Consider the following 11,017-nt stretch of genomic DNA (forward strand, 5'->3'; position numbering starts at 1 on the left):
GGGCATTTTTGAAATGCTCCTCTTAAACAGGATGTATTTGTACTGTAATACATTATACTGTGTGACTGTACTTGTACCCTAACATTCTATCTAATAAATATATTTATCATCATCAATGGCATTTCGGGCGAAATTTGGACAGTAGCTCAAAGCACAGAACAATCCAAATGCATGAAATATTTATGATCTTTCAAACTCTAAATTTGAAATCGTCATGATTAACTTTATTTACAGCAAACATAATGTTGCGAAATGACAGGTCATTGACATTAATCCGCTCTCTCTGGGCCTCGGGAGGGATCTGAAGTAAATGGGGGAGGCGGTTAATGAAGCACCACTTGCCCTTTGAATCTCGGTCACAGTGCGCAGCGGAAGGTTTGGAGAAACTTCGTTCGTTTAGTGTTCTTCCCGTGCACGCGCGTGCGCCAGGATACGGAACTGCAGCGACGATGACTCCTCCGAGCTGCAGATGACGAGGGAAGGATCGTGCTGGACTCCTGTTGGAGTCAGAAACCAACTCGTAGGAGATTTTAGCGCGCGAGTGTCTTAACTTTTAAAGTGATGATTCAGCTTTATGCTCGCAAATGACGCGACCTCTCAGGGGTGCGTGTGGAATTGACGTTTCATGGCTCTTATCATTTGGGCCAATCGCCGTCCGTTTTTCCTGCAGCCGCATTATTATTATTATTATTATTATGCTTATTAAAATTCATGTTGGGAGTCCTCCCTATAGGAGCTGTGACAGACAGACAGACAGACAGGGGCCAGGTGGAAGAGGTAGTCTTTGAGCGTAAGGAGTTGCGCCTCGACTCTCCGTGCGCACGCCTCTTCATGCTACAGGGGCCTGCGTAATGAGGGCACCCACCGGGCCCTCCTGGATTGAGAGGTGTCCTAACCTCGCTTTTGGCCGGTCAGAATTGAGGCGCCGACACCTGCGCATCACCCCTCCCCCTCCTACCGACCCCGGCGGAGCCTGCCACAGTCCCCCTTATTACCGAGAGTTCATACTCCGCACGCAACTTTTGACAGCGATAATGATGTGCGTGGTGATGCTGAAAATCCAACGTGTGGGGCAGAGCTAGGGAAATAAGGTCTACGGGTGTCTGTGCAGGGGAGGGGTCTTGCAGTTCTCCTCAGGACCAGCTCACTTCTGATAGAAAGGCAGCCTCCCACTGAATGCACAAATCCTGACTGATCTTCTGCACAAGCAGTGTAGATTAAACCTTTCAGCGGGAATATGCATAAAGTGTTGTTCACATACATTATGACCTCTGCAGCCCTCTCCAGAATCACATCCTTTGTTTTTTTAATATTCTTCATACACTCTTATACGAATATAATATTTCCATCACTCAAGGTTCAGCGTCACTCAAATGGATAAGCGTTGATAGTAAGTGAGATACTGTCATGGCAAGTGTCTGAGAGGGGCCAAAAGGTGCCCGTCCCCAATGGAGCTGGTCTAATTATACAATTAGTCTTGTGATTGGGACTGTCCAGAGCTCAGTGTCCTGTGGGACGATCAAACACATTATAGCTGTCATCAATGTCTTCAAAGAGCTCAGGTTATTAAGTCATATACCGCTTATAGCCCTCATGGGTGAGCCAAGATTTCTTTGATTCAGCATGTTTCACATTACTCTTCCCGAAATGGGAATATCTTCAATGACAGTTGGGGCATCCCTACCTTTGTACAAAGGACGATATAGAGAAGGGGAAAGTGGACACCATTAACACCAAAGGTCATCTTTGTATTCCATCATTCATGTCTTAAGCCTCTACCGGGGCTTTGGCAAACCAGCACCATTTCTTTTGAAGCTACTGGTCAGGCATGGAGACCCCATATCTCAATCTCATTGCCTATCCAGCCAGATATCCGTTCAGTTGGAAACATCAAAACATCGCACCTTCTTCTGCCCATCCTTGAGCCATATCTGTCATTTCCAAGCCCAAGTCTGTTAAAGAGAATGGGTGTGGGGCTTGTGATGTTTGGGATCCATGAAGTCAGAGGGATAGGTCTCATCTCTGCATGGATGAGGAAGCAGTGGTGGCTCCACACCAGATACTTTGCTGCTAGTGCGCTGGCTTATCCCATTTGAGCTCCTACAGGGAGACTGGAAGCTGAGGATGAAGAGTAACCATCTTCACCGGTTTACCCACGATGAAGCTCTAGTGGTTCCAAGACACTCAGATGTTGCTATGAGCAGGAGTCCAAAGCGCATCTGTTGCTATCATGCACTTTTTTTATATTACCAAGATGGTTTTTAACTTCTGCATACTCACATTCCCTCCTCTTTTTTCCTTTCTCTTGCCTCTCATTTCCCTGAGATGCCCCCCCTCTCCTCTCCCCAGCTGCGATAGAATGATTCCCCCCCGCTCTAAATACTGACCTTTTCAACAATAAAACCAGATGCATTCAGGGCCAACCCTCTGATGTTGCAGGCATGACAGTTCTGCACAAATCTGGGACTGATAGCAATCTTTGCCCCACAATGGAGAAAGTGATGGTGAGCAAGGAAAGGCACAGGATGTGGATTAAAATAGCAGAATGGCACTACGCCTTTATTGATCAATCACAGATATGCTAAAACATCATATAAATCCCTAACTACAAACAACTGTCTGTTGTAAAATGGGTGAAACACACATGGACACACCTGAGATGAAGCATGTTGCTTTATTCGGTCTAAAGTGCCTGCAGCAAGGCCATCCCTGATTCCAAATCGACATGAAAAATTCCATCTGTTTTTCTTTTCTATAGTCCATCACTTCCCTCCACCCTCATCAGCCTGAGTTTCCAAGTACACTGAAGCCGACATCCTGCATTTAGAGGCTTTTAGGAAAGCCCTGTCATTCAGTAAGAGACATGCTCACGCTTACTAGTTTCTGGTGGGCTTTGGAAGGGCCAGGTAGCAGGACCCGGCTCATGCGGTTGTCCGTGGACGACCTTGCTCTCCTCACCTACTGCCTTGGAGTGGCTCCCAGTCCTGGGATGGTGCTTTGGACCGGCACCAAGTCCCTACCCCCACAGATGTTACTGGGCCACCAGGTATGTCAGGTTCTGAGTGATGCATCATGCTTTTCTGAATAGCAGCGCGTGACTGTAAAGGAGCCACAGTTCACTCGACAGCGTATCAGCAAGTTGGAGGCACATGGCTCTCCTGCTGGTCTGATCCATCCTGTCCGAGTTTACCAGAGCAATGCAGTCGACTTTAACTATTGACCACAGTTAAATAATGACTTCCAGAAATCAGTCAGGATTTAATACGGTTTTAATTTGTCTTTATAAGCACTCGAATTTAAACAAAAAGGTCTGATCAGATTTTGCAGCAGCCACAGTATTCCACATAAAAATCATCTTTGATATATTTCAAATAAGTTATTTTATCAAACTCAAAACAAATACAATTTATAATCTTAAATGTGTGCATGTATATTACATAATGTGCAATCATGAAGAAAACATGTTCCAGCTTTAGCAGCTCATGAAATAATCTGGATGAAGCCCATAAAGAGAAGAAGAAGAAGAAGAAAGTGTTTGAAATGAGGTCCCACAAAAAGAACTGGAATAAGTGCGTGTGATTGGTGACATTCAGTGTTAATGCACCTCCACCTGAGACGCACACTAAGAAACAACACTTTCTAAATGTCAGCGCAAGAATAAACCCATTTCCTTCCATGTAAATTATGATTATGTTTAATTGTAATTGCGCTTAAAACAGCAGAATTCATGAATTGTCCGATTCCATTATAAACATAAAAACCGTGTTGTACGCACATGGGCATCTGATTTAATGACGTTCCAGAAACTAAAACCAATCACAGGTCATTTGGTTAAACCCCTGCGTGCCCATTGTCTGACGTTAAACTCTCGCTGTCCTGTGGGAAAGACATCGGGGCTCATAGATGAGCGGTCAGAGGAGGACGTCGGGGCGCATGAGGGGACGTTCCCCCTGCAGATGTCCGACAGTCCGGGCGTAAAGCCGGGCGAAGGATTAAGAGCCTTTACGCCTACCGGTTCATCCGTGATTCAGAAAAAAAAAAGGATTTCTGCAACAACAACAAAAAGTTTGGCTTCGCTGCTCTAATCTGAAGCCAGACTGGCTGCAGCGCTTTACCGTAAACCTGAATGACGCAGAGCCGAATCAAAGCTGAACATGTGCGCTTGTTTTATATGAGCAGACAAGAGAATGCGTTATCTTCTCATTTGGTACCAGGGTAGAGGGAGCTTGGAGAAGGTTTGGCAAAATGCCCAGGGATCAAATCATGTGGCCGATAAACCGTGCGCTTTAGTAGAAAGGGGAGCGTCTGGCCAAAAGAGAGACTTCACACTGCAAGACAAGACAGCTCCGACCTGAGCGCGTAAACAGGTGTGCGCGTCAGAAGTAAAACAATCGCACATTACATGCATTTGTAGTCCGCGAGGAATTTGGAAACTTCAACTAGCCTATACTTATATTTATGGGAGACAATAAAATCTGTGCGGGAGTTCTTAATTACTCACAGAGCACATTAAAAAAAGCAGGAACATGCTTTTCCTCCGGACCTTTTATTTGAGAACAGCACTCGTCATATTGTTAGCTGACTAAATAAATGTGCATGTGTCAAATACATTAACGCACGCTTCGTCTGAAGGGAGATGTAGTTTATTTTTCCAGCCGAAGGAGATCTTTCTGTCTGTCGCTGCTGTGGGCGGTCGGGGGGGGGGGGGGGGTCCTGGTTATTTCTCCACACCTTTCTTTGCCACGAACATTAAAACCAATGTTAAATAGCAAAGCCTTTCTGCCACCCAACCCCCCCTCAAAAAAAAAAAAGATACAAACGAGCACCTTTCTGTCTTGCTGCATGCATGGTGCGCCGCAGAGCGCGCTGAGCGCGCTGCCGTTCCATGGCGCAGGTGCTCGGATCAAATGACCAGCGTTTTTAAACTGAGCCTCTTGACTTTCGTGACCAAAATGATCACCTCACGAGCCATTTTCGTGCGCATTGTGCCAGCAGCATTCAGGAGATGGATAACGACAAGGTGGCGTTTGTTTTGCTTCTATACGCTCGTCTGAGAAATTATCATTCAACCCTTTAAAAGGGCGCAATTGAGAAGCAGCGGCGTTTTCACTGCGACTTTTTTTTTTTTTGCTTTGTCCTCGCTAAAGTGGCGTCTGCATGTCTGACTCCGCCGGTTACTGATTTGCAGGCAGTATGTAAAGGTGGCCCATGTAAGTGATTTCCACGGGCATCACACTAAAGGAGAACAAATCGCTGACAAAGGAGTGCCTTTCCCATTCAGCAGCGTCGTTAGGACAACCAAAAAGTATTTCTCAGATAATAAGTTCTACTTCAAAGCGTTTCTCACTGAAGGGTGACTGCTTCTCTCTCTCTCTCTCTTTTCTTTTTTTTTATGAAGTCTCCCTCCTTTTAATGCCGAAGGAACTGTCTCTGGTTATTTCTCATCGTGTTTATTTTGGAGCGCTCGCTTTACCAAACGAGACCTTCAAGAGGAGACGGACACTCTTTGGGCCCCTTTTCCTTGTAAACGTCCGCGCGCACAACGGGAGGAGGTCCGCGTGTGCTCGTTTCTTTGAATTAAGTACATCAAATGCTGCCATGGCTGCTCAGAAGGCAGCTATAAAATAGATGAATACAATCAATTCAAATCAATACAGCCATTCCACACATGCACGCCTCCCTCCATGCATGACACTCTATTTCTGGCTGTATTATGTGGTTAATATTTGTGCATGCTCCAGGCCGAGTTGAGTCAAGTGTCTTAATTGCTTCAGTATAAAAAGTCAGAATAATTTTCAAGATGCGTGCATGTGCGCGCGTGCGCGTGATTTAACGACGTTTCAATTTGTTCTTTAGGCCATGAATATGTGGCCTCGTTATCAGGTGTCTGCAGCCTGTGCGTCGTCTACCTGTCGGCGGTGTGTTTATGACAGCGCGTCCCTGGAGAGGGTGCGTCAAGCGGGTTCTGGATGTATTTAGTTCGTGCATGTTGAGAACGTGCGCGTGTCACTTCCCAATTGTCGCAGAAGTCCCAACGCACCATGAAGAGCGTCAAAGCGGCCGTCCGTCCTTTGAAGTGATGCGGGATTCGCGTTGGTCAGTTTTCTGGGCAGCCAGTTCTTTGACAGCAGTATTGTGCGCTTACGCGGGACTTGTTTTATACACTTCATATATTGTTAGAAATCGTTTTATCTTTTATTTTTCCCCATGAATGCCTCTGGTGCCTCTGGTGCTTTGGCCGTTGGGTCTATATTTTTGAGATATGTAATATGTGTAAAACGTCAGGACAGGAAGAGAACAGATCCTTCTCTCTCTTCGAGGTAATAAATGTTTTCATTTCACATAGAGGTAAGTGTGAAGTAAATAAATATGTAAAACAAACCATTAATTCAGTTGGACCATGCAGGGTCCAACTGAATTAATGTCTTGTCGGTCCATTTGGGATTATTTTACTCAAATAAATAAAAATCCTTCCAAAGACATATTTGGCACATGTTCAGTATTTGCTGTATTCGTCCTATTTTTTTAAATTAATTTAAATGTATAGTGTAAATTAATTGTTTTGAACATGGAGGCTTTGCACAATCACTGATTAATCTCTTTTTTTAATCCATCATGTCCACCTCAAAGAGAAGGACAGATCACTACAATAAAAAAAGGCATGCAAGAAAGGGACGTTTCACATTACACATGCAGCTTATTCAAGTAAATGTGTTCTTCTTTTACAGACCACGGTTAAAAATAATATTATAAAAAAATAAAATCAAATAAAAACCATCAGCAGGGTACTATGCATCACCAAAACTGAGATTATTATTCTTTGGTGTTCTTGTAATTCCAGTACGACATTGATACCAGCAAATAAATTACAATGTACAAAACAACATGTTTTTTGTAATTAAACTACACAACATTCACAAAGCATCGGTATACAATTACATATGTACAACTCCTACAGGATCAAACGCCTGTTAGTGTAGACATTTAGGGTCTCGAGGGACTTGAACTCCACAACACTGCTCTGTTTTGCATAAAATATAGTCTTAAATAGTTCTTAAATATAAAAAAAGTCAATCCAAACACATTTATTGTATAAATCTCAAAGGGTAAATACCTTTAAGACACTTAGATGTTTGCCTTCATGTTATTATTATTATTATTTTTCAAATCAAAGTTTGTACCACATTTTAAAGAAATGAAACGGAATATTCAAGAGAACCATGTCCTTAACGTGTATTAACATTCTTGAAGTTAAAGGCAGTACCGTTTTGTTTTCCTTAAATGTCTGGACTATGGTGGATGTTATTATACTGGAAGGGCAGATGGGAGGCCACGTGACAGACGTCGTTTGATTAAAGCACTTGATTCTTCTGACATTATAACTTGCATATTGGTCGCACTGCTTCACTTTAAAAATGTTTGGTCCTTTTAAAGAAGAAGGAATGCTTGTTTTAATCTATTTTTAATTTCAGCTCTAATGTCAGTAGGCTTTTTTGTTTTTTTCTATACTTGAAGAAAGGTCAGGGGTCATCTCAGAGAGCGCCCCCCCCCCCCCTGTTATCATGGCACCGATATGACAGTAAATGACCTGACGTTTGCACAATGCTACAGTGAAAATAAGCGATCGATATCCCAGATATCTGATGACAGATCAATGCCAGTCACGTGGTTGTAAACAGGGCGGCATCAGAGCATCGTCCTGGGGTCTGAATGTCTGAACGAGTCCTCCTCGTCTGAATCCGACGTCGGCACGTCGCTGGAGGGGGTGTGGAGGTGGTTGGGGCCCCCGCTCCCCTGGCACACGTACCACTCGTTGAGGTTGGTGACCTGGGGGGGGGAGAGGTTCGTGGAGCGGTTCCTGTGCGGGTCCGGGTTGGGTGAAAGTGGCTCTCCGAGGGGGTTCGTGGAGGAGATGTACGTGACGCCCGTGGAGGGGGGCGGCGGGGACTTGCAGTGGACCTTCATGTGCTTCCTCAGGGAGCTCGGGTGCGTGTAGGATTTGTCGCAGCCGCGCACTTTGCAGTAGTAAGGCTTGTCGCTGGTGTGGACGTGGGAGTGCTTCTTCCTGTCGCTGCTGTTGGCGAACTTTCTGTCACAGCCGTCAAACTCACACTTGAAAGGCTTCTCTCCTTGGATAAAAGAGAGACAGATGGAATTAAGAGTGGAAGAATAGCGTGTCCCGTGCGCGGCAGTGACGAGCACGCGGCCGCTCCACTGGGGCGTCACTTTATTCATTCATCTCCCCACTGAACATCCACCCACATGGCGAAAGCATTTTCCTGCGTGAACACGTGTAGCATGCCGTGAGAGCCCTCTGGTTACATGTGTGTGTGTGTGTGTGTGTGTGCGTGCGTGCGCAGGGGAGACGTGGTACTCCAGAGACCACCAGGAGTCGTGTATGTGCCGTGGAGGACACTGGTTGTAACGCTCTCTCTCTCTCTCTCGCTCTCTCTCTCCCTCTCTCTCTCTCTCTCTCTCTCTCTCTCTCTCTCTCTCTCTCTCTCTCTCTCTCACGCACACACACTGAGTTAAATAGAAAACTTGTTAGAACATTTCTAGATTCGGACCAGAGCGAGCTTTTCAAGCTGAAATAACGAGATGAGTCTCTGGTTTGTTTTGATTGTTTGTATCTCCGGCTTGTTGTGTATTTGTTCCTCTGGAGGATCAACATATTTGGGTAAGACGCAGAGGCCTAAACCCCCTAAGCCTCATAAAACACGAAAGTTGCGTTGTTTGGGAAATAGATTTTTCCATTTTACTGTCATAGCTCTGACGTCACACTCCGCATATTTAACCGGTTAAAACTGAAAATAATATCACAAGCCAGAAAAAATATATTAAATATATATATATATTATTATTCTTTTTTTGCGTAAGCGTCCTCCCGCTTAGGATAATTACTTTTACGCGTTACGCACTGAATGCACGTACACGCACATTTTACAAATGATATGCTCTAATCATTTCACTGCTGCAGGAATGGAGGAGAGTAAAAAAAAAAAAGAAAAAGCGTTTCTATTTTAGAGAGGAAATGAAACACGTCTGCGCGCCGTGCGAACGCGTCACCGAATGAAAACTGCACCGGTGTTACTTTACGCGCGGGCGCACTTCAGAAAGACGAGCTCGATACTTTTCACATCACATTTCCACGTGTAAGCTGTGCACAATGAGACATCCACTGACCTGTGTGGGTCCTCTTGTGAATCTTTAAATTCTCCGACCGGGCGAACACCTTCCCGCAGCCCGGGAACGGGCACGGGAAGGGCTTCTCTCCCGTGTGAACTCGGATGTGGTTGATCAGTTTATACTTCGCTTTGAACGCCTTTCCCTCCCGCGGACATTCCTCCCAAAAGCAGACGTGGCTGCTCTGCTCCGGGCCGCCGACGTGCTCCACCGTGACGTGGCTGACCAGCTCGTGCATGGTGCTGTACGTTCTGGAGCAGGGCTTCTTCTGACTCTGCTCCTGCTCGACCCACTTGCAGATGAGCTCCTGCTTTATGGGCTGCCTCATGTATCTTAAAAACGCCCCCGCGGCTCCGTGAGGAGCGGAAGCGACGTTCACGTTGAGGTTCATTGAGTTGTAGCTGCAGTGGATAGAAGAGGCTCCGTAGTGATCCGGCCTGTGCCCGAAGTGCTCCGGCCTGGCGTACACGTCCCCCGGTAGACCCAGGCGCACCTGCGCGTTGAGGCCATGGTGGTGGGCCCCCGGGGGCGCCTGGTCGTGGAGTCCAGTGAACAGTGAATGGGCCGCGCTTTCCGTGTGCCCGTAAGCACCTGTTGGGGAGATGAACATGCCATGGTGATGAGGGGAGGAGGCGGAACTGTGCTGGTCGCCAAGCGCGTGCATGGCGGAGGCTGAGAGCTCTCTCCTGAGGATGAAGTCCCTGCTGCTCGAGTAGCCCGAGTGGGGGTGGGCCACGGGGTGGGCCACGGCGCAGTGGGCTTCCCCGTGGCTCTGGGTGTGATGCGATGGGCTGAGTTTGAGCGCATTCGCCTGTGCCATGATGTGCTCTGGTCCAAATGGGGTGAGTGCCACTCCGGGGTCGCTGCCCATCTCCCCGGGGTGGAGGTGGGCATGGTGGGAGAGAGGGTGATGCCCCCCCAGCCCCGGGAAGCCTGTCATATTCTGATGAGCTGCCAAATCCGCCAACCTCATCGCCGGATTCCTCTTGCTTAAAGGGGGCTCCATAACTACGCGGACACGTCCATCCGCGCGCACCGCGCTCGCGTTCTCTCCTCACCACGCGCGCTAAAACATCATATGTGTATATAAGGGGTCTATAAGTTCTTTTGTCCGGCTTCTAACTCTGCTTGCTCCTTTCCCCCACTCTGTCCTCAAGCGATTGGCAGAACACACAACAGTTGGAGGACGCAGTGGGGAATAGAGTTTAGAAATGGCGCCGCGGGGATTGGACGGATTTCGGTGACTGGCAGTTCGGAGAACGACGCGATTGGCTGCCGTTCAGCGCAGGGGCGCAGCAGGGTTCCGCCCCCTCACTCTCTTCATCGCTGTTGACTCCAGAAAGTTGAACTCGCAAAGTTACCGGCGGATCTGTTTGCGTGGCTTTCTGCGGACTGACGGTGGCGCGCACGCCGCTGACCGACATGCACGTTTTTTTTTTGTGATCGACGCAGGCGCGTTTTAACTCTGGTTCGTGCGAGTGTCTTTCTATTCTGATAGGAGAGATGATGCGTGCACGAACACATGCTGCAGGTTGATGAGTTCTAGTTTAATAGAGAACAGAGATGATAATGTTTTTATTATTCAGGATGGATTTAGAAAACACGCACGAGTGGAATGCACTTGTGCAAATTTCTTACATTACCAAACTAAAAGTATTTCACTGAAAAACCAAATCAAATGAAAGCCTAAACCTAAAACCAGAACACCAATAATGCATTATTTGTTCTTTAATCCCTGAGTAATAATTCCCATTAAATCAATGTGAATTATTTCAGTGTCTCTTCTCTCGAAGCCGCATTGTCCCTCCGCCCTCCACTACAACCATCACGCTGT

The 11,017-nt window shown here is 46.6% G+C and overlaps 1 protein-coding gene across 1 annotated transcript; it reads right to left on the bottom strand.

The window, feature by feature from the left end:
• Nucleotides 1–7,686: 7,686 nt before the first annotated feature.
• Nucleotides 7,687–10,189, bottom strand: zic5 (zic family member 5 (odd-paired homolog, Drosophila)). The gene is made up of 2 exons (XM_068746178.1): nt 9,184–10,189; nt 7,687–8,129 (listed from the first exon to the last, which is right to left on the bottom strand). Exons 1-2 carry the CDS (start codon nt 10,187–10,189, stop codon nt 7,687–7,689), a joined length of 1,449 nt encoding a protein of 482 aa, XP_068602279.1.
• Between the last annotated feature and the right edge of the window lie 828 nt (nt 10,190–11,017).

Source organism: Brachionichthys hirsutus, chromosome 12 (genome assembly GCF_040956055.1).
Source record: "Brachionichthys hirsutus isolate HB-005 chromosome 12, CSIRO-AGI_Bhir_v1, whole genome shotgun sequence".
NCBI classification, from domain to species: domain Eukaryota; kingdom Metazoa; phylum Chordata; class Actinopteri; order Lophiiformes; family Brachionichthyidae; genus Brachionichthys; species Brachionichthys hirsutus.

Bases quoted from the DNA above. Each gene is read 5' to 3' on its own strand.
- zic5 (XM_068746178.1), bottom strand. From the start codon at position 10,189: ATGGAGCCCCCTTTAAGCAAGAGGAATCCGGCGATGAGGTTGGCGGAT. The intron at 8,130-9,183 runs GTCAGTGGATGT...CTTTTATCCAAG, and splicing joins TCACAAGAGGACCCACACAG to GAGAGAAGCCTTTCAAGTGT.